This window comes from Aspergillus lentulus (genome assembly GCF_001445615.1).
Source record: "Aspergillus lentulus DNA, contig: Alt04, strain: IFM 54703, whole genome shotgun sequence".
In the NCBI taxonomy this organism is placed as follows: Eukaryota; Fungi; Ascomycota; class Eurotiomycetes; order Eurotiales; family Aspergillaceae; genus Aspergillus; species Aspergillus lentulus.
The window spans coordinates 2,074,847-2,098,209 of NW_028322122.1; the positions used below are offsets into that span (position 1 = coordinate 2,074,847).

Here is a 23,363-nt window from a genome sequence, read left to right on the forward strand (position 1 = left end):
GTATCAAGGTTGTTGCGCCATCAGAAAAGACGTCGAGAGGCATATGGGTGGATGCATTACCTAGATGATAAATAAATGCTTGTTCCAGTTGTAGATGATATATGCAGTCGCATGCGCTGTTTTAGAATGTGTACTCTCCTCCAACTGAACAAGATCACTTCAACCTTGGAGAGGCCTAACAAGAAGTCCACGTTCAAGGTCCATTATATATATTTGGATTGGTCAAGCTGTAGTTGTATAGTCTTCGTTGCCAACTGGCCGAACGCATTGAAGATGTTAGGGGTCACTACCAAGATAAGCATAGCACATGCGCAGTGCGTACTGCAACTACTAAATATCATGGAAGAAAAGGCATGGTCCCTGAGTTGTGCTCATTGCTTAAAATTCATGCTTATAGAAGCTGAACAAGAAACTCATGATCTTCGTCTATCCAACCAATCATAGTGGGCGCATGGATAACCACGCTGGGGCCAGGTGAGGGGATACTAAGAGCTAGTCTACAGAGTGCTTATTTCTCTCCTGAACAAAACAACAATCACCAGAATTCTTCGGTAATGACACCTAACTAACAAAGCCGAACTGTGGCAACTTGCGTTATTATGTTGGTGTCCAAGTCCAACAAGGCCGCTCAATATTATGACCTGAGAATGCTTTTCTAATGATGCAAACCAAACAACAGGACATGCAGATTTTCAAAGCCCGCAATGCTCGAATGAGGACAACACAGAAATGACTAAGGATATATAGAAAGTCCACCAACGCCATACCAAAAGAAACAGAAAAAGAAAAAGAAAAAGCGACATGACAGCGAACATAACTAAGTAGACAACCCACTAACTTCCAGGAAATTGCACAAGCTCACACAAGCATCCTTGAGTGACTTTTCCGTCTTCCAGTGGAGCTCCTGCTGCGACCTTGAGGCCACGGCGACACACGAGCCCACATCACCCGCGCGGCGATCGGCCGCCCTGCGCGGGATGTGCTTGGAGGCGACATCCTCCATGGTCTCGACGACTTCCTTGACGGAGTGTCCGCGACCGGTTCCCAGGTTGAACGTGCGGAAGTTCTCGGCCAGTTTGCCTTCGTTGGCTGCACTGAGGGCGGCGATGTGGCCGCGCGCAAGGTCGGTGACGTGGATGAAGTCCCGGACGGCGGTACCGTCCTCGGTGTCCCAGTCAGTGCCGAACATCTGCAACTCCTTGTACTCGCCTGTCATGACTTTGACGACGACAGGAAGTAAGTTTGTGGGCGTCTGTCTGGGGTCTTCTCCGAGGAGGCCGGACTCGTCACAGCCGATGGGGTTGAAGTACCGCAGAGCTACGATGGTCCATTCTGGGTCGGAGGCGGCGAGGTCCGCCAGGATGGCCTCGCAGATCCATTTGGTACGGCCATAGGGGTTGGTGATGCCGGTGCAGCCGGGCTGGACAATGCGTTCACTCCCGTCATGGTCGGTATAGATCTCCTCCTTGTGAGTGCAGAGCTCCTCCTTCAGGGGGAGACCGGAAGTTGCCAAGGTGCCGTACACAGTGGCCGACGAGGAGAAAATAAAGGTCTTGATGCCATAGTCACCCAGCGTCGTGGCAAAGTCGATGAGGCCGCTGACGTTGTTGGAATAGTACTTGAGTGGGTTACGGATGCTCTCCTCCACTGCTTTGTAGGCAGCAAAGTGGATGACACCGGAGATCTTAGACTTGGTCGTACCCCATCGGGTCTGAGTCTGGTGTTGTTCTAAAAGGTCCCGGAGAGCAGCAGTGTCACGATAGTCGTGCGCATGCAGGTGCAGCGACGGCATCGTGGTTCCCTGCTGCTCATGGTACTTGGACGCTAACAGCTTGATGCGGTCGAAGACGATCTGAAAGGAGTTGCTGAGGTTGTCGATCACAATGACATTATAATTGGCCTTGAGCAGTTCCAATGTTGTGTGACTGCCAATGAAGCCGAGGCCGCCAGTGACAAGGATGTACTGGTCGAGAGGGAAGTGGCGCAGAAGATCTTCCAGATGACCATCAAACAAGACGGACGATTGCGTTGCGGGCGTGTCCACGCAGCCTGGGGAGCAAGGCTCCACCGGAGTGCTTGCGTCGGATTGCTGGTAGCTGTCCATTGATATGTTGATCAAGTTGATCAAGTTGATCGCCAAATTGAAGATCACGCCGAGAAATGATATGCTAAGCAATAGGATATCCGAGGAGAAGGTCGATCACACTTGGAAAAGAAAGGTTGCTCGGGATTTGCTCAACGAACGTGGATGAACTGGATAAATTCGGACAGATCGAGAAACGCAGGAAGAGTTTTATACTCCAGAGGCAAAACAAGCACCGCCTGGCAGCGGTCCGCTCTATCCAGCTGGGTCAGGCAAAGACGGTACGTTGACTCGCTTGATCTACACGGTGAAGGTAACTATTGAAGCGATTGGATGCAGATGATACAAGAGGGCCAGACGGACTAGATCTCGTCAGAACAAGGGTGCAAAAGAAAAAAAGAAAAATCAATCAAGTGGAAACAAGAAGAATCGGCCTCAGCCTCAGGAAAAGAAGCCGACTAGCCAAGGATGAAAAGACGGAAACGAGCGGACAGAGAAAAACGAACGGGGGAAAAAAGCGAGAGGGCAGGGCTGTCGTCGGAGGAAGGCCTAGACTAGATGTTTGATGCTTCAGAATGAATCGTCTCTCTTTTGCCTCTCATTCTGGAACGATGTCAGAATCATCGACGAGCCAGCCCTTGAGCGCCTCCACCAAAGGTACTACCTCCGTGGGCAGGATCTTTGGAACCCAGGACTTGGACCACATGAGGTCAGGAAGCGACACAGCCTGTCTGCGAACTTTAGCCTAACTACTGAGACTAGACTAGAGGGTCTGGTCTGGTTTGCTTTTTACTGCATGGCATGGTCGAGATCCGCCCCGCTCGTCTATTTTGGGCGCGATTGTGTTCGATGCCCGGACCAGATCATATCATATCACACTATTAGTTTTATGCCTGTGGATCATATTATCCATGGGTACTGTTTGATTTTTTTTTTTTTTTCTTTTTTTCTTAAGATGCGACCCATCCACTAGAAACAGTAAACCTTGGAGAGCATGTATCTAGGGCTGACTTGGACTAGCCAACTACTTATTTCGTAGGCTTCCGGCGCCATGTCCGTCCGAGGGAAATCCACTTGATGCGTTTCTTCTTGAACCTCTGTGACACTCGGTGATTAGGTTTGTTAAATCCTTCTGATTATTATTTTTATTACATACAATGGAAAAACACGTGAGCAATAGACGCTGCCTGCAAAGCCGGCGCTCTCGAATCCTCTTGGCTGTCTTCGTTTTTATTGCTATTCTGGCTGTCGTGATCCCTCCGGCGGTTGTGGTGACGCTGCACAAGAAGAACGACATGGGGCCTAAATCCAAGGTCTTTGTGCCTCTCTATGTGTACCCTGCACCGGGAGCCTGGACTCCACTTGAAGATGTGTATGTTCTATGTTCCACGTTTCCCCCTTGATCATCCTCTGGCCAGTTGAATCATCACAAACCAACTAGGGCAAGTGGTAAGCAATTGCAACCAGACAAACAGCTAAACGCCAGCTACAGGATCGCCAAACACCCAGACGTGAACTTCACCGTTGTGATCAATCCAGGGAGCGGACCGGGACCCAACGCCCTGCCTGATGCCAACTACACGCGCGAGATCCCCAAGCTGGGCGCATACGAGAATGTGCGGCTGCTAGGCTATGTGGCGACAACCTATGCGAAGCGCAATATCTCGCTGGTGCGCAGGGACATCGAGACGTATGCGGCGTGGCCAACGAACTCTTCCAACCCGGCTCTAGCTGTTCGGGGGATCTTTTTCGACGAGACCCCTCAGCAGTATGATGAGGATGCCTTGGCGTATCTGCAGGAGTTGACCGATGTTGTGAAAAATACCCCTGGTTTGGGACCGGATCATTACGTACGTTTTCCCTGGGTAATTACCACCGCAAGTGGTAATAGTACTTTTCCTCGCTTACCACCTTCCCATTTGTATTATCTATCAACCTTGCTTTTTCACAGTGCCTGAACCTGTCCAGTTGCTAATGCTAAAGTGTTAAATAATTGCAGGTCGTTCACAATCCCGGCGCAATCCCCGACTCTCGCTACCTGTCGACAGCAGACTCGACCGTCGTGTTCGAAGCAACGTACGACACCTTTCAGGAACGCCATGGGGCCAACCTGTTCGAGGCGATCCCGGAGAGCAACCGCAGCCAGCTCTGTGCGGTGATCCACTCAGTCCCAGAAAGCGTCGAAGGGTCTGCGCTCCGGGGTTTGGTGAAGCAGGTTCGCAAGGTTGCCGAGGAGATTTTCATCACCCACTTGGATACGGATTACTATGCTAGTTTCGGGCGGCAGTGGCCTGAGTTTGTGGATCTGATGGGAAAATAGGCGGATACTTACCCTGTCCCTGCGCCTTAATGCACTTGGATGACATGATGACATGATTATGATAGATGATGTTGTTGCTGTTGTTGATCGGTATAGTACAGGTACATCACTGACCTTACGTAACTACCAGGTTGTATTTAAAAGCTGTGAATTTCAGCAATACTTCCAATACTTACCAAATTATGGTTAAATGCATCCATCCCGCGTAATCACTTAAAATCCTCAACCAAGTAACAAGTACTTATTCCTCTAGGGTGTAGCGACCCAAATAATATCGGAGTGAGTGAAACTCCTCCATACAGGTACCCACTTCTTCGTTTTCCATACGAAGTACCGCTAGGTGGATGTAGATGTACCTGTACCTCGCCTCGTACAAGGTACCCGTTGGTCCCACCCCCAAGACTGACTACTGCATATGATGCAGGGGTATTTGCATCCATCATTGGCAAGGCCCGCCAGACTAAAACATACACAATCAGCGGACGGGGAACAACTGGCCGGCAGGTGGCGCTGATGGGATGGCGCTGCTTGGCATTGGGTGCGTTGGTATTCTTCCCTACCGGGACTCGCCAGTGTATCCTCATCTGGAAGGTAGATATTTCTCTGGGTCAGTTGTTGGGCTGTTGACTAAGACATACATATGTACAGAGTCTCGCTGTCCTGTCCATGGTACTCAATTGCCATGCCAGTTGGCTGAATCTTGATATTTATAGAAGATGTTTCGAATTGGGACTTTGGGTTGGAGGCTGAGGCAACCAGGGGGAGGGTACGGAGTACGAAGTACACATTGCAGGAGATAGATCGAATAGATACATAGTACGGAGTACATAGTACAAGTGCGGTGTGCTTTCCCCCGATGATGATGGATGATGTGATCTGACTCGTATATTATTATTATATCATCTCGATTTTCTGTGACATCAATATTTGGAACCATGGTATGCCAATACCGCGGCTCGTTTCATGAGTTTCGCGCCTTTGTTTCGGAGCAGAACAGGCCCGCTCTTTTTTCGTATCTTCCGTGTTGGCACTCGGCCTACTCGATTCGGAATTGTACGGAGTATTTGTATGATATAATCGTCCTACTGAGTAGTAGTTAGTCTGAAGAAGATCCACTGAAATATCAGCTTGAATTCTTGCAACCTAGCTCCCGAGAAAACCCACCCATAAATTAATTACTCAGTGGTCTGGTCTGTTCCTGAGGACCCAGACCCAAACCCAGACCAAAACAAAACAAACCGAACCAAAGAACGACGGCACCATGACAAACTCTATCGACGACCTTGTATTTAGGATTACCGCACCTCATTATTGATCTATCCGATGGCCCACATTATGGTCGGTGGATCGCGGCTGGCGCCAAGTGAACTTTTCCAAACCAGGTTACAGGTTTTTTTTTAGGGCAGGAGTTTGCAGCCGAGCATCAGACTAGCAAACTCAATCATCGTCAATCAGTCAATTCTAGAGTTCTAGAGAAAACTCTGTTGGCTGTTTGGCTTTGCCGCTGACTGATCCACTGCTATCCGCTTGGATGGAAAAATGGACTAGAGGAGGTATTCCGTGGCTAGTGTTTCATTCGAGGATAGTCTTCGATCTACGAATCGCGCGGTTGAGCCACCAGAATCAGTTCGCAGCAGGCGTGGTTCGCACTGGGCTGTATTCTCCGCTTGTTCATGCAACGGACTGTGAACGGCGGCTATTACTTGATACGGATACGGAGTCGCCAAGATTCAATGCTAGTAGTGGAGCGCTATGTTGAGGGCTTGAGGCCAAGATGCGTGAGAGAGATGTTTACATCCCGTGTATCATGTTGATCGCGTGTATGAAACCGAGACATCGTGATGCAGATGCAGATGCAGATATAATTAGATACTCATGTGGATAGAAACAGATTGAATGTCAACAACTCCGCCCATGCACTCCATATTCATGCTCATCTCTAGGCCAGACCACTGCTAAGGAGTCGAGGCTAACAATATTCAACCCAATCATTCAGATTCATATTCTTAATGACAGTCGAAAAATTGGCCGAGCCCGCAAACTCACAGGCCGCGGCCTTCTGGTTGGTCGTCACAGCCAGATCATTGTTGGTTTTGTCCCCCTTGGGATACTCGATGTGAAACACCGGCTTGCCATTCTGCGGAAACACCGCGTAGGTGTCGCACTCTTTGTACTGCGCACACTGCTCGTTGACACTCCACTGCATGTTTTTGATCACCGACGGGATGATATCCCCCGCGTTCTTCAACCCGACCGACATGTTCCGCGCGTGCGCCGCATTCGCCAGGAAATTCACAAAGCTGATCGAGTCCGCCTGCGTCAGGTCCAGCCCGTTGTCATTGTCGTACCCGTCGACATTGTCCGGGTCCACCCCGTCGCAGCCCTTGTCGCGCGCCATATCCAGCCGGTCAAGCATGATCTGCCGCACGTTTGCCGAGCTGATGTTCAGCCATTTCTCCCCCGGCCAGTCTGCCAGGTCGTTGCCCAGATCCGAGTCCTTGAACTTGTCCTTGTCCGGTCGCCAGTTCTCGTAGCTGCCTGCGGAGAAGTAGCAGATGACTTTGCGGCCGGCTTGTTGTAGTCCTGCGATGGTGGATTGGTTGTTGGTGAACAGGTCGATGTCGTATATCTCTGCGTCGACGGAGGTGTCGTTCAACTGGTGTAGCAGCTCGATCTGCCATTTTGTTCCCACGGCTGGCTGCCACTTCGCCGTCGTGTAGTTGCCTTCTGGCGGTGTGGTGGTCTCCCCGCCTGAGCCTTCTTCACCTTCGCCGCCGCCGCCGCCCAATCCGATGCCGAGTCCGACGCCGAGACCGACTCCCAGGGCGATGATGATGAGGAGCACCAGCGAGAGGACGAACAGCTTCTTCCTGGTTGTCCATGATTTCCAGCCGCCGGCCGACTGGCCTTTTCCAACGGGACTCATCGCCATCGGTGTAGATCAGTATCGCAGATCGTAGATTGTAGATCGGGTACGTAGATAAGTGAAGTGTATGAGATAAGATAGTGGGCGCAACTGTCAATATATGTGCTGTACGGAGTAGGCTGTAGCCTTCGACAGCCGTCAGCCACGTTGATTTGGAATCTCAATCGAGTAAAAGTTACACAGCATCAGAAGAAGCGCTCAACAAGACTCTACAGACTCTTGTCTAGACTTGAGAAAGTCAGCCACAGGGCGATCACAAAGAGTCAACGCCTTGGGCTGTGCCGCTGTGGTGATATGAACAAAGAGACTGAATAATGCGGCAGCCTACGGGAGGCAGGACTAGCCAGATTGGGTGATGGCTGACAGCGTCTAGTACTTCTATTGTTTGACGCTGGCTATTTGTGTTACCAGTAACTCCCAGGTGATCTATCACTACCTAGACCATATTGATTAGTTAATATGACTCTGGAATAACTATCATTCACCTGATCAGATCATCAGATCTGAGTCTATCACCTTTTAACTTTTGAAGCACTTTCCACTCAGCACTCTATAAATATCTACTGTAGCAGTGCAGCAGAGGATCTGCCTTCATTGCAACATTGCCAACTGTCCGACAAGTGAAAGCAAATCAATTCCAGGCCAAGCTGCAAGTCTCAGTCCCAAAACCCCGTGTCAAGAAAGACTTTTCCGCCTATGGAACATGTCCAATCATGCACGGCCAGATAAATCTCAAATATGGGGCGCTTAGCGCCGGACGCTAAAGCTTAGCGTGTAGGATCGTAGTACCTGTAACCGGTTTTTACTTTGCAAATTCAACCGGTATTATAATACGCAATCTATAATACTGTATTGTATACAGTTCGAGCTCCTGGTAAGGTACTAGTGAGTATGTCTGACTCGCACCATGGATAGTCACTGGCCCAAGCAGAAGGCAAGATACCCACGCAATGCCACGTTGTTGACACTGACAGTTGACTAGCGACTCGGATAGGGTCAATGCCATTCAATAGTAGGAAAGTAACGCAAACACTCTTCCCCATTTGTCCGACGAGAGTCATGAATCATGATGTAAGGTATGCTGACCATGCTCAAGTCAACACCAACACACATCCAAACCCAAACAAAAGTCAAGAAAGTCGCAAAGTCAAAGTCGATTACCACTACACTCACTCAACACGGACAAGTACAAGTACTTGTAGGATAGGATGACCAGTCACATCCCGCCAGCTCACCCACGGTCCATCTGCCCTGCCCTGGCATCCATCCGCCTCCGCATGATGGGCTTGAGCTTGAGCTTAGCGTACCTTACCTCGAGTATCCTCTCCTACCGACACCGCATAGGACAGAGGACAGCATGGTGCAGGGGTACACCGTGTACCGCACTCTAAGCCGATTGTTCAGTGGAGGAGGCTGGGCCACGCCGAAGAAGCAAACAATGTTGCTTGCATGCAGCGTCACTGACTTGACTTGGCTACAGTACAGCCTCACCCACTTTGCACTTTGCAGTCAGCAGTCAGCACTTAGCAGTCTAAGGGTTAGGATGTGATGAGAGGACATTAGATGACATTAGCGAGGACAGCGCATAGTTTGTAGCTTGCACTGCAATGCAGTTTGTAGGTAGTGCGCGGAGAAGACCGATGCTCTGCCTGACTCCGTAGGGGGAGTCTGGCTGACGCTTACATTCTGAATAGTAAAGTCAGGTCAAAGTCTACGAGTAAGTGTAGACTCGGCTAGATTCAACCAGACGAATATCAAATCAGGCCATTTCACCCGAGCACTCCTTGTCCTTGTCTTTGTCCTCCTCCAAGTAAGGGGTAGATACTTGGCAATCCAATTCTCCGGCCGAGACATGTCACCCCGTCGGGATACATGAACCGTTGAGCTCGGAATAAGGGATAGACTAGTGAATATTGACTTCGCTTTATTCGCCACAGGCATGCGGCCTAGTTGCCTCTCCTCGTCGGCTTTAGATAGGAGACAGGAGTGAGCAAACAGGCGGATAATATAAAATAACATAATACGATGAGTCAATTATGGAGTAGCTGTCACCGACGCCAACGCCGGGTATAGTAAGTCGCCAAGATAGCCATTGTGGATTCTACGATTCAGGGCCAGGAGTCAGGTCCAAGGGACCAGGGGCAAGTCTTGGATTCGCGTGGTGTGACAGCTGCATGGATACATGGGCTGATATCGCCCCCGTTAGTGGATATATTTAGTTAGAGTTGATTCAGAAGTCCCATGTCCCATGGCCGGTGGATCCTGACCGTGGACGTTAGAGAATGATTCAGTTGGGCTTGTCCTGGTCTTGGTCTGGCGGATGATTGGGAATGTCTTACTTTGATTCTTGACATGCTACACAGCTACAGTACAGGTCTTGTTGGGGACAACGGATTCAATTGACTAACTATGCACTATCATTACGGCATGTAATAAGTATGAGTATAAGTAATGAGTGATGTAGGGAGTGACGCTACACAGCAATAGGAGTGGAAAGGGTAAAGGTAACAGGGGATCCCGACAGCTGCACCCACACGGTCAGGGGGTCGCTTCCCAACTGCTCGGTGACATAGCCCTGAGTGCTGGTAGGAGCCACAGGGAAGGTCACTGGAATGGGACGGCTGCAGGTATTGCCCTTGGCCGTCAAGGTCACGGCGGTGATCTTCTTGTTGGAAACGGCATACGACATGGCATAGCCGCACTGGTCGCGCTGGTACCGCGCAAGGAAGCCGTCGGACATCTATTATAGTTAGTCATGTATAGAGAAAATATAGAGAAATTGAGACAAGGACATACCTCCTGGTGGGTGAGGGTGACCAAAGGCCAGTCGACCAGACGGACGAATTCCTGCACAATAGTTTCAACCCACGCCTGGAAGATGGAGTACTTGGCCGACACGCCGTTGATCGTAATCGGGTCCACGTTCGAGTTGCGCAGATTGGCCTGGTGGAACATGTATCCATCATGCCACAGGCCAAAGAGATGGCGCATGGTGTCGGCTTTCTCAACAGCCAGCAGGTCGTCAAAGGTGCCGGCGCCGGCGGAGGTATCGATCCACTCCTGCACCGTGCAGGCCGGAGTGTCGCAGTTGTAGTAAATGCGAGTAGCCCAGCGGCCGTTGATCTGCATGCCGGCGAACCCGTCCGACTCAACAGTAGTGAAGTAAGGCCACATGGGGTTCTGCTGGTTCATCAGCACCGGGCGGGTGTTGTCTCCAACACAGTTGCGGATGCCGTTGTCCCACCAAGCCCGCAGAGCATCGCCGTTGTGCAGACCGGTGATGGCAGGGGGAATGATGCCGTTGGACGTAAACCACTTGGCCTGGTCCAGGCCGACCTGTTTCAACCAGGCCTGGTTGAAGGAAATCTCCTTGAAGATGTCCGAGTAGGTCGAGTTGTTCTGCTCCTCGTGGGTGAAGGTGTGCGAGATATGCCCAAAAGCGTCGCGGTTGGCCGGCGTGGTCCACCATTTCAGCAGGTCATCCAGCTGGGTGCAGGCAGCCGTCCAGTCGTAGACAGTCGGCTTCGCGGGCCAGAGGTTGGTACCGGTTCCCAAGGGCTTCTTGAATTCCAAAGGAGTGTCAGGGGGAGAGTCGTACTCGATCCCGCCTCCGTTGCAAGCGGCAGCACCCGCGTCGGTGGAAGACGACTGCTCAATGTTGCCGTTGCCGTTGTGGCCAACCTCAACAAAGTACGAGCTGCCGGGGTTCATCTTGGCGTTGATGGTCGGGACCCAAGCCGAGATGCCTTTCATGTCATCAACGGTGATGCGGAAGGTGGTTCCATTCGGGTGGTAGATGTCGGTTTCGAGGAACATGTCGTCAATCTGGGTGTTCAGGTTGACCCGGCGGTGTCCAGCGTACAGACCGCGGGTGATCCAGGTGATCCATGCGTGCTGCAGGTAGTTGGAGGTAGCACTCCAGTCCGTGGCAAAGCCAATGAAGAACGCCATCTGCTCGCGGCCGTCAAAGTTGTTGATGACGGCAGCAGTGGTCTTGGTCGAGGTGACCGAGTTGGCAGCGAACTGGGCAATCTCTTTGGTGGAGCTGGTGTTGCTGATCGTGGCCGGGTAGTGCCAGAGACCCTCGGTGCTGACAGTGGCGCCAGTCCTCAATCCCGCGGTGGGGAAGTCACTGGTGTCGGTAAACGAGATCAACTGTTCCACGCCGGCGTTGCAGCAACCGCCGTTCACAGCACTAGCACCAAACTTGGGACCGGGATAGACATCCCACTGCACCATCCGCACGCCATACTCGAGCTGGTAGGCATACAGCTGGTTCCATTGGTCGGTGGTCAAGGCGCTCTGGTAGCCGGAAGTGCCACCGTAGTCGTAGCTCACCTCGGCAGCCACGACGATACCGCCGTAGTTGCCGACATTGCTGGAGTTGAGAGCCGGCAGGGCAACACCCGCCTGGGGCACCAGCAACGTGGTGTACGGGATGCCGTACGCATTGAGCCCCGAGGTGGCCGAACTGGCCGCCGAAGAGTCCTTGGCGATCACAAGGATGTTCGACAAGACCGAGCCATGGCTAATGGGAGTAGCCGAGGGGGTGACCGAGGGGATGATACTCGAACTGAGGCTGAGAGACATGGTGGAGGACCGGCCAACAGAAGAAGAAACGAGAGTAGTTCCGGTGGGTGTCACCGGGGTAGAGGTTAACGAGAGTACAGCAGACGAGGTCGTCAGCCCAACAGTAGATGCTACACTACTGCTCGTTACACTGGTCTGTGATGGAGGAACAGATGTAACGACTGTGGGATTCGAAGTCCAGACACCTGGGGGAGTACTACAGGTTATAAAGCCAAAGTAGCAACCGGCCTGAATCACCCACGAGAAGACCATTGCAGTGGTCAGAGGAACGAAGTGGATGACAGGATGACACGGCAACCAAAGTCAAGCAAATGCAGTTGATCAATTAGAAAATGAACGAGAGACTGGGTGGAGATGATCCTTTAGATTGGACTCGAAGGATCATCGACAAGAGACAAGAGAGACAGAAAGACAGAAAGACAGAAAGACGGAGACACAGAGAGTTCGAGTGAAGACGAATCATGTGTGACGATCAAATGCTTTTATGTATGCATGCATGCGACAAGCACAAGCACACACACACACACACACATACACCGGCAGCAGGCTGAAAAAATCTCCTTTCTTGGTCTGTCAGGGCCATAGCTCCAGCTGACGCAACCGGGGCATGGCATCGTACTTTCTACTCCGTATCTACTCCACCGCAATTGACTACGAGATCTTGGGCGACGGCCGTCGACGACTAGCCGGAAAAGGTCAAGAGAACCGAGCACAAAGTCACTGCTTTTTTGTACAAGTATCCTATCGTGAGTGACTACGAGGCTATGATGTTGGAGCCATGCAACTGTCATTGATGCATCACGTCTCTAACGCAGCGGAAAGTAAGTATCTACCGTGAGTTTTCCAGGTCAGAAAAAGCGAGGAATGGACCCGGACCATTAGCCTAGCGTCCGACAGTGCTGACGAGTGGCAACCGATTGAAGAAGTTTTACACTAGTTCCTTAGCGATGGATCAGTCCAAATATCCCTCTGAGCCCACCCCGGGGTCCAGATGAGCCGCTGGGGGAAATTGGAGGGCCATTGTGCATCTCCACGAGACTAGCGGGAACTGTACGACTCAGATCGCAGCCGAAGGAGGATTATTATTAGCATACCAAGACTAAACCAAGACCAAAAAGAGGGGCTTTGGGTCTTTCATGTCTTTGAGACTTGAGACTTGAGACTCACAGTGTAGGTACAGGTACTTGTGCTAGACGGGTCGTATTGATGTTACATACGGTAATGCACCGCGTAATCGTGTATTGCAGAAATTTCATTTCAAAATACAACGATACCGAACAATACACGCATACAGACCATACTCCACTTGACCAACTTAGCGTCTTGACCTTGTTTCGCACTTCTGCATCTCATGGATATGAGGAATCCACCTGGGCACTCTCAGTTCCTCAGCCCAGATGACATGGAAGAAAAGGCAAACCAAGGATCGGGCCAATGGACTATTCCAATCAGAAACCCCGATGGTTTCTAGCTCCTTTTCAATCATGGAGTCATAGGGACGGACTATGGAGTATCTTGGATGTCCTGGAACGCTCGTCGCTTCGGCCTTTAGCCTACATAACAATAATGAAAATGACCAACAGGAGAGACAGTCAGCATGCATGGCCCTGCTGTAAATCCACTCTGCCAAGCTCGGAACAAATTGATCCAAGACGGAGGAGACGAAGCTGATGTTTGCTCTTTAAGGAAATCCAGGCTTTTCCGAGATGGCTGCCACGCTGTTGACACCTTCGTTCTGGTCAAACTTCTGTTCCACTCCAGCAGGATTGAAGGATTAGACCCTTAGCCAGTGTGCGTCCCAACCGGGAGTAATATTGTCTATTGTAGTGACTCTAGTGGCCTACAGAGGCTGTTTCATACGTCGGGCCAGAAACCACACACACTCTTCTTAGCGCCATCTTAGCGCAGACAGACAACATCGACGCTATTTTTGTCTTCATCGTTGTGGTCTGCCGAGACAGACGGGCCATGAACTAAGTATCCATTTGGTCTCGTCTAGAAACTTCACTGATTGACTTTGCCGAAAATCCCAAAAAAGTACATTACTTGCTGCGAACTAACTAGATCCTCCGAGGGGAGCCTTATGATCACCCCTCGCCACTGGCTCTGGTTCTGAACTGCCAAATGTTGGGCCATCACCGCTCTTTTGCTTTATGAAGGCACAGTCAAGTGGTAGAGGCTGGTAGATACATGCTGGGTTTGCTTTGACATTTCGCTTGCCAGCTCTTTGACCGCGTGTTGGTCTGGTCGATCGACCGTCCTATCGTTTCTTTTGCCCCCGTTCGTTCCATCTATACTCCGCTCGTTTTATGCGAATACTCATCTCGGGTCGATCGATCACTCACGGTGATGGTCTTTTAGAGAGGTTGTATCTCTGTTGGTGTACATTTTTGGGCTCTCAGAGTCTTCTTGTCTCTCGCTGTTCTACCTTCCTCGTTTCCATGTCCGTCTATACTCCTAACTCTAATCTCTAATTGTATCATCATGGATTATATCGTCTGGAATGATCATAATGAGAAGCCTCGTCCCGTGGGATGGAAGCACATGACAGATAACTGGTGGCAATTTGTATGTCTTGTCTCGTTTAGCCTCCTGGTTTACTAACCTAGTATAGGTCCTCATCGGCTTGCTACTGGGTAGCGTAGTACTTGGATGTTCATACCTCCTCTACGCAGGTCTGTCAAGAGCTCGCAAATGGTACAAGGTAAGTATTCTGCCTATTCTTCCAAAGGGCATTGTTGACATTCCCAGTCGCGAGCACAATCAGCAGTTGTGCCCAAAAATGTCTCTGATAGGCTGGACCAACTATCAAGGCAGCAACTGTCCTTGCCCAATGTCCAGTTGGCAAAGAAGCCGTCGTCTTTCGGCGTCTACTTGGGCTCTTTCGATGCATCCCCAACCAGGGATCAGTTAAGGCTGCTGAGTCAATGGGATCTGTTGATCGTTGACCCCTCGCAGTCCGGTGTAGTCGAGGCCATCTCGCTGGTCGAGAGGAAGCAGTTTCTGGGCCGAGTAGACCTCGGTTCTGGCTCAGTGTCGACCCTGGCGGCCGTCGACCGACTCGAGAGCGCATTGAACAGGTTCAATGGCGCCTCGTTCAGCGGCATCTTACTCGCCAACTGGGAAAGCAGCTTCAACTCAGCCGCCATCAGGAAACTGGCGGAGGCTCTCCGTGCCGCCGGCCTGCCTGTGTACCTGGAGACCGCTCCTCCAGACTTCCTCAAGGACCACAAGACTCTGCAGACCGACGCAATCTCCGGTCTGGTCATCCGCAATGCCTCCATCATGCCTGAAGGCGAGAAGCGCGACTACTTTCAGATGATCAAGATGCAGCCCACTATCAAAGCGTTTGTGTCGGAAGCCTGCATGCGCGACTTTGTGGTCATGGCCTGGGAGACTGTTGATGACAACGCTCAGTTGTCCAATGCGGTCATTCAGCGGTCTCTCCAGTGGTGCAACTTCTACAGCGCTATCACCTGGATCGGTCGACAAGCTGCTTTGCAGGATGCTTCTCTGAACGTCAAGATTCCCGAACCCCTGTCTGCCTTTAGTTGGTTGAAGGAGGCCGAGATCATGAAAGTTCACGACATCTGGCGCGCCAATTTGAACATCCAAGAGAATGTCGTGGACAGAGACGCATGGAACACTCTGCTGCAATACTTTCCCACTCTGGAGAGCGTGCTCACCTCGTCCGAAAACAAGCCACAGCGCTCGGACAGCTCGACGATCTCGGTTCGTGATCCACCAGAATGGGTCGCTCAAGTCAGGTCGCAGGGCAGCCCGCTGTCCATCTCAATGGCAGGCGTGGAGTACAAGGAGTTTGGCTGCTTCCCTTTGGGATCTGAAGCCACCGCCGTTGCCTTTGTCGAGATCCTCAAGTCCCAACAGCGGCTCAAGTCTCTTGGACTGCTTCACCCAGTTCCTTCTGACAAAATCCAAAAACTCGGTGGCCTCCTACGAAGATTCCACGATAAATTCGCACAGTCTCACTGGTCCGACATGCCCAATCTACCCGCTACCATCAAGGAACTCGCCAATTTTGCATCCCATGACTCCTTGCGTATTCACCTAGGTCTCGATTCCGGTCTGCGCAAGAGCGCTGATGTCCGCTTCTGGGCCGTCTACCAGACCGACGCGGACGGCTTCGAAGTGTTTGCCTCGAAAAACGCTCAAGGGCTAGCAGGTACCGTGCTGCACACGTTCCTCTCCGCGAGGGGATTCCCCCGTCATGTCTGCTTCGAAGCGGAAGCCGCTTTGGCTGAATGGTCCAAGGACGTAAACGAAGACATCGGACTGCCCCGCCGTCTCATCCAGGATGTGGATGCCTTGAGTCCCGAGGAGCGATTGCTCCTGCTGCAGCACCTTTCGCTGACGGACGCACAGAGTGAGCTTTCAAAGGCTATCTGCAGGTACATCCGCAGGCAACTCATCGATGCACCGTCCCTGGCGCAGCTCAAGGAACTCAACACCGTCTCGTATCTCGACGGATCCCTTCCGCCAGAGGCCTTGATCAAGACCCGCGTCAACTGGTACCGCGACCAGGGCTGCCGCTATCCTTCAACAGCGGCATGTCTTGCCTTGTTCCTGGAGACGGATGCTATCTTCACTCGCATCCTCCGCGAACGCCGCGAGAGTGACCTGGCTCAAATCACAAACGCCCTGTGTCAGCTTGTCCAAAAAGACCAGATCGACGTGTATGCCGATATCATGACGCTCTCCCTCTTTTGCGCAGCCAGAAAAGGTGCCTTTGACGAGATCTACATGGAAGTCACGGATCGCAACCCCCTATTCAACGACCAGTCCGATCAAGCGGCCGCGTTCGCCGAGTCGTTTGCTCTTGGGTCGCGCTGCGAAGCCTATTTTGACCTCTCGCCCAGCGCCTTCGGAAAGTTGCTCTCGGGTCGATTCAGACGATACTACAAGGACCGGGAACTGCCCGACTGGATCAACGGCGCGCCGCAGATGGCGACCTCTTATGCCGGTGCGCAGATCGATGTCAACCCGGACGACAAGCTCAAACCCATGCGTGGGTACCAGCGCTTCACCTTCCTCAGTGTCTTTGCTGTTCCCGCCCTGATCGACATTCTCCTGCTGACCCTGTATGGCCGCGGCTTGTACCTCTCCGGCAAGATGCCCCAAGAGGTCATGAACAGTGCTTCTATCGCGCTGATGATCTCCCTTCTCCTGTCCGGCGCGGCTGGCACCTGGATCGCATGCGGTGGATCCTACTACCTTATTTCCATGGCTTTTTCGGCAACCAACATGTTTGTCTTTATCAGACTGATCGCCTGTTTCGCCTTCACGATCGCGGTCGGACTGGTCGGCTTCGTCATCATGTCTGCCGTCAAAGGCCCAGGTCCTGGCATCGTCTTTTACCTCTACCTCATCGCCTTGACTCTCTACTTCACTATATTTGCCTGCCTCGCCTGTTTCAGCTACCCCGGCTCCAGGTTCCTTTCTGGACGCAAGGCCATCTTCGCCTGCATCCCCGTCCTTTTCATCTCTCCGATCGTGACGAACTGGAGTCATCACGATGTGGTCATTTACCTCATTGTGCTCTACATCTTCATTGGGCTGCTGCTGCTCAGTTTGCGGTCTGTCGCCTCCAAATGGGTCACCTGGTACCAGAACATCCGACGCACAGACGACACCGAGATCCGCAAGTGGTATGTGTCCAAGTATGGCAACAACGACGAAAAGTGCTTCGGCGGCCTGAGCGATCCGGCCGTGCTGAAGCTGTCGAGAGAAGCTCTGTATCGCGATGTGATGGCCGACGTGTCCCGCGGGATCTTCTCCAAGCCGACAAAGGATCAGCTCGTCCTGGAACTGGCCCGAGACTGGGAAGCGACCAACTTTCTTCTCAACTGGTACTGCCGGTATGCCGACGTGCCGCGGCCCATCCCCTTCAGCTCGGGCTGGAACATCCAGACCAAGGTCGGGTTGGATGTGCTCCGCAATTCGCAAAAGGGCCAACGCTTGCACAATGCGTTTATGCACTGGCGCCAGTCAAGCCGGGAGATCGGATGTGGAGTGCTCTACTTTGTCTTGGCTCTGCTCGATAAATGGGTCGAACTCATTACCGGTAGCCCGATGGCTGGTTTGCTACAAATTCCCGATGATGACACGCGGTTTGCTGTCGGTTTCGGCCTCGCGTATTACCTGATCGGCGCCGTCCTCATCGACACCAAGGCTCAAGAGCTTCATGATCTGATCGGTGGCCAGGCCAATCAGGCCGTGGGCACGTCCAAGGATATTCGTCCCTCGCAGAAGCGCGCCGTGAGGTTCAAGAGAAAGGTGTACTGGAGGACATTCTTCAAGTATCTCATGTGGCAGGTATGGAGTCTTGCCTTGTCAACTGCCTTGCTCTGGACGTTCCGGGCATCAGTTGATGCGATGGCGATGTTCTGCGCCTACGTGCTGTCGTACACCGGCCTGCTGTGGTATCAATACACGAAGATCTTCGCTGGTCCCCATGCCCTCAAACCATTGCTTGTCGGTATCGTCGTTGGTCTGCCCGTTGGTATCGTCCTTAAGACCTGTGTGCAGGGTTATTTCAAGAATTACGGGCAGGTCATTGGACTGGGAATAGCCACCTGGACTACCGCTATCCTCACTCTGCTCACTGCGAAAATGGGAATGCCGAAGAAGGTGGACTCGCCAGTCGACCTAGGCAAGACGTTCCACGCCTACACTACCCCGTGGGCGGATCCCGAATGGTCTCAGCAGGAACTGCAAACCTTCTTCGAGAGAATCTCTCTTGTGCCGTCGGACTCGCGACTAAAGCTGGAGCCGGGTATTCATCCTGGAATCGAAGTCAAGTCTCTGCTGCTGTCGCGCAGAGAAGAACCGCGAATCGAGGAGGCTTTCCCAAAGGCCCAAGAACTGATTAACCTAGCGCTCGAAGATTGGGCCAAGGGGGTGATTTCGATCGAGCTCGTTCCCTTGGGCGCCCTTGGTCCCGGAATCCGCGCTTTGAGCTGCCATACCAAGGACCAGCTGAAATTGGTCATTGCTGTCGGACGCGGACTGGACCAGCGCATCGACGTTAGCAGTAACTGCCAGGTCATTGCCGAGACTCTGCTTCATGCAGTATCCGAATCTATGCTGCGGATGCCTCACGAGTACGCGGTGCTTGCCGAGTCGCTCGTCACCGCGGGCGTGACCGAGACCATGGCCCGGCAGCTGCGCGAAGAAGCCAACACGCCCGTCGTCGTACGGTGGGCCAAGAAGGAGCTCCTCCGGCAGCTGTGTCTGGGTTTCGAATGTGACACGCACTGGGAGAAACTGCCCAAGACCATCCGGAAGGCGTTGCTGGATCGTTGTGTCGGCAAGCTTTCGCACTTCTCGGACCGCGACAGGCAATGGCTTCAGGAACATCTCTGCCGCTTTGACACCAGTGATCTCGATGTCCATGTTGCCCGATGCAACCTGGGAGCCGCCACCGCCGTCAGTATTCTTGATTACGCCCACTACGGCACCGGCGAAGAGGCCCTGGGCAAGGATTCCGAGACGCCGCTGTTCATTCCGTACGTGTCCAACAGGCTGCCTGCGGCTCTGGCGTTTATCAGGGATCCTCTCCACAACTTCTGGTACTCGGTTGCGTCCGCCATCAAGTTCATCATCATTGCCTTGATCGCCGATCCGGAATTCCAGAGAGAATTCGACCATGTGATGAAACAACGCGCCCCAATCATCCGGGTGCCGTGCGTGTTTATCCTCAACATGATCTGGTCGTACTCGAAGATCGTGCAGGATGTCGTTCTGTCATTCTTCCTCTTCCACGGTCGTGACAACGTCAAGCGTCTGTGGGACGAGACCAAGGGTATGACCATCAGCATCAAGAAAAGCAGGTTCATGGTCCAGAGTCTCGACGGCACCTTTACCGCCTTCAAGCACGATGATGAAGACGGAGGTTTCAAGGTTTATTACTACAGCGGCGAGCACAAGACCGAACCCGAGGGCACCAAGTCGCTCAAATACGTCAGCACGTACTCTAAGGACATGCTTCTTCTCATCCGGCAAGAGTTCAAGGACGGCAAAGCCATCAACGAGTTCCACTATGACTACCGCGCCCCGAACAAGAAGAGTCTCAAGTTAACCCGCGCCTCCGATACCAGAATCCCCCTGGGCCGGCGTTGCATCCGCGGTGACAGCCATCTACAGAGCGTCCAGTATAACCGCAAGGGTCTCATCGAGGCGGGCTCCTACATGAAAGACGGCAACCTGATCCGGTTCAAGTATCACTACCGGAAGAATCCCCGGTTCGGCGATGAACTACTTCGCGCAGAGTTTGTGCTCTCGCACATCACCTGCACCGTCTCCTGGTGTGCGCCTCCCGTGCGGCATCCCGAGAAGGTCGAGCGCTGGATCCCTCACTCCAAGGTCACCGAGGCGACGTTTGTCCAGGGCGCCGATGTCTACGAGGCTCGCTGGCTGTACGACCACAAGTTCCACCCTACCATCTTCACGACGCTCAACGGGCAGAAGATCCAGACGCCGCCCATGATCGAGCATGACTTTCTCGGCGTCCTGGCCAAACCCAAGTACACCAGCTTTGTGCATGACAACCCTCTCTTCTACTGCGACAGTCTCAGCTCGAACACCATCACCCGCTTCCTGGGCCTCTCCACCAAACGGTTCCCCGTCTCGACCTCGCGGGCCCGCTCTCTGGTCTGGAAGGCGTGGAAGGACCGCGTCGACTTTGACGGCATCATCGTCCGTTGGATGGATGAGCGGCTGCTGCGCAGAGACAAGACGCTGGCCCCGTACTGGCGCAGCCGGGACCGGGGCGACCTGGCTTCGGCGAAGAAGTACCTGGATCTGCGCGCGGACACGGTCATGGCGAGTGCGGACCTCGACGACAACATCTCCAGCTGGACGCCCATGGCGATCAAAGTCAGCGATCTGCTGAACTTTGGTCCTGGCGGAGATGCGGTCGTCAACACCCGGTCCAAGGATTTCGGGTCTGACACGGACAAGTCGCTGCACGTCATGGCGGCGGATACGGGCACCTGGCCGAACGAGGGAGGTGGTGTGTCTGCCTGTCGGCGTGATATGATCAACTCCCTGCGGACGATCAAGTGGCACATGATCTGCGAGTCGGCCAACGACTTTGGCATTCCCAAGCATCAGACGGAGCAGAACGTGCTCTCGTTGAAGATGATTCCCCTCTGGGGGTTGGACTTTTTGACGCCGACGCATGGTCTCTTTAAGAACAAGCTCGACTCGGAGGTGGAGAACGTCACGTCGGCCAACGATATGGATATCAAGATGAACTTTATTCCGATCCTGACGGCGTTGGTCAAGGGTGCTCGCGCCATCGAGCTGTCCAAGGCTGATATCCACCAGGCCACGCGGGCACTGGTCAACCTCAACACGTACTTCCAGGACTCGAGGCACTGGACCCAGGTGTGGAATAGCGATATCGTCAAGGAGAGCTGGCGGGATCTCTGGCTCACGCAGGAGATGCCCAACACGATCCCTTCGGCACAGTGGTTCCACACGGAGCTTCCCACCCTGGGGACGCTCGACGTCGCGCTGGAACTGTGGTACCGCTACCTGTTCATCTTCTCGATTCCGATTCCCGAACAGATCCCCAGCGTGTTCCAGGCCTCGCATCATAGTGTCAGTGCGTCGTACGGCGTCGTCTGCAAGATCAAGCGAAACTGCACCCTGCAGATCTGGGACCACGCGATCAGCTGGCGCGAAACCAACCTCTGCCTCTCGTCTGCCCTGTGCAAGCTGTCGCCGTTTGTTCGAAACGCCCTCCTGGGCTTGATGCGGATCACCTCCGTCATTACCCTCCACCATGCCGACATCATCTCGCCGTGTGCCGATTTCTTCAACCCCGGATGGGAGGTCGAAATCGGTACCTGCCAGGGCACGATCGAGCACCGTAACATCTTCCGCCGCAAGGTCGACCCCGTCGTCAACGGTATCACAGACATGCAGAAGTTCGCTCCCGTCAAGGAGATCAAGTCGCAGCGCCCGACCGTCACCATGCTGTCGCACGTGTGGTACGCCAAAGACATCAAGACCGCCCTCCTGGCCGCCGACATCATCATCAACCAGTGGAAATTCGACGACTACCATCTCGACATCTACGGCGCCATAGACAAGGCCCCGACGTACTCCACCGAGTGCCAGGAGATCATCGCCTCCAAGGGCCTCCGAGGCCGCGTCACCCTCCGCGGCAGCGCCGACCCCATGAAAGTCCTCGAAAACACCTGGCTCTTCCTCAACTCCTCTCTCTCCGAAGGTCTCCCCCTCGCCCTCGGCGAAGCCGCCCTCACCGGCGCGCCCGTCGTCTGCACCGACGTCGGCGCCTCCCTCCGTGTCCTCAGCGACCCAGACGACTTCTCCCGCTTCAGCGCGGTCGTCGCCCCCAACGACGCGCTGGCCCTCGCCCGCGCTCAAATCACCATGCTCGCCCTCCTCGGCGAATGGTCCCAATACGCAGACGACACCGAGCCCGCCCCCGTCCTCACCTCCTCGCCTACCCCCGAAGACGTCGCAAAGATCACCCGCCGCATGTACGAGAAGTCCGAACACCGCCGCAAACTAGGCATGATGACCCGCAACATCGTCCAGAAGTCCTTCTCCGGCGACCGCTACCTCCGCGAACACGAGCAGATGCTCTGGATCGGCAAGGCCGTCAAGACAATGGCTGTTCGCGCCGCTGCTGGTGCCCCCGGCAATGCCCTAGCCGATCCTATCGATATCACCGAAGCGCTCCAGACTGCAGACCCCATCGAGGAAGAAGTCATCACCATTCCGCAGTCCGCCGTGCACTCCTGGCGCTCGTCTGCGGCGTCAGGGATGTCAACCCTCTACTCCACTGTCTCGGGCTACCCCATGCTCCCGCTCACCCGCCCAGCCTCTATCCGCTCGTCGTTCAGTAACTTCTCCGCAGCCACAGACTCAGACTCCTTCATGGGCCTGCCTGGCAACGCATCCCTCCCCGTCTTTGCCCCGCGGCAGACCCTCTCCTTCGACGCTGGAGGAGCAGTTACTCCCACGGGACGGCTCTCGCCATCAGGCCGTCTCTCCCCGGCGTTTAGTCGGCACAGACACTCGCATGCGCGGTCGATCTCCACGCTTGGCCGCGAGCAACTGCGTGGTCTGCAGCGCGAGGAACCGCATCCGTACCGTAATTCGGATGTTAGTTTGCATATGCGGGAGGAGTTTTTGCAGTCCAGTATTTTCAAGTCGTTGGACGGAAATGGCAATGGCAATGGCGGTAAAGTCTGACCTGCCTCACTACACCACTCCTGTGGCTGCAAGCTGCACCACATCTGCATATATCATACCAGTCTAGGCTGTTTATGATGGACTGATTGTATATACATGCATGCATGTTTCCTTCCTTACCTTGTTTATCATGTACTGCATGCATTGCATATATTAATGTTTAAAGGCGAGGCTGGTTTGCATTTGCATTATGC

General features: G+C 53.4%; 5 protein-coding genes across 5 annotated transcripts; 2 read left to right on the plus strand and 3 right to left on the minus strand.

Annotated features, from left to right (window-relative positions):
- Positions 1–817: 817 nt before the first annotated feature.
- Positions 818–2,104, minus strand: ALT_1975 (NAD-dependent epimerase/dehydratase family protein; the record flags this gene model as incomplete). Its single annotated transcript, XM_033558013.2, has 1 exon — positions 818–2,104. The coding sequence occupies one exon, from the start codon at positions 2,102–2,104 to the stop codon at positions 818–820; it is 1,287 nt and encodes a 428-aa protein (XP_033413904.1).
- A 1,136-nt stretch (positions 2,105–3,240) lies between these two features.
- ALT_1976 (spherulation-specific family 4 protein) lies at positions 3,241–4,403 on the plus strand (the record flags this gene model as incomplete). The annotated part of the gene is made up of 3 exons (XM_033558012.2): positions 3,241–3,455; positions 3,576–3,933; positions 4,083–4,403. The coding sequence occupies 3 exons, from the start codon at positions 3,241–3,243 to the stop codon at positions 4,401–4,403; spliced, it is 894 nt and encodes a 297-aa protein (XP_033413903.1).
- Positions 4,404–6,372: 1,969 nt separating this feature from the next.
- ALT_1977 (endo alpha-1,4 polygalactosaminidase) lies at positions 6,373–7,335 on the minus strand (the record flags this gene model as incomplete). Its single annotated transcript, XM_033558011.2, has 1 exon — positions 6,373–7,335. One exon carries the CDS (start codon positions 7,333–7,335, stop codon positions 6,373–6,375), a length of 963 nt encoding a protein of 320 aa, XP_033413902.2.
- Positions 7,336–9,802: 2,467 nt separating this feature from the next.
- Positions 9,803–11,919, minus strand: agd3 (putative extracellular serine-rich protein; the record flags this gene model as incomplete). The annotated part of the gene is made up of 2 exons (XM_033558010.2): positions 9,803–10,069; positions 10,126–11,919. The coding sequence occupies 2 exons, from the start codon at positions 11,917–11,919 to the stop codon at positions 9,803–9,805; spliced, it is 2,061 nt and encodes a 686-aa protein (XP_033413901.2).
- Positions 11,920–14,403: 2,484 nt separating this feature from the next.
- On the plus strand, positions 14,404–23,169 carry gtb3 (glycosyltransferase family 4 protein; the record flags this gene model as incomplete). The annotated part of the gene is made up of 3 exons (XM_033558009.2): positions 14,404–14,487; positions 14,534–14,623; positions 14,671–23,169. The coding sequence occupies 3 exons, from the start codon at positions 14,404–14,406 to the stop codon at positions 23,167–23,169; spliced, it is 8,673 nt and encodes a 2,890-aa protein (XP_033413900.2).
- Between the last annotated feature and the right edge of the window lie 194 nt (positions 23,170–23,363).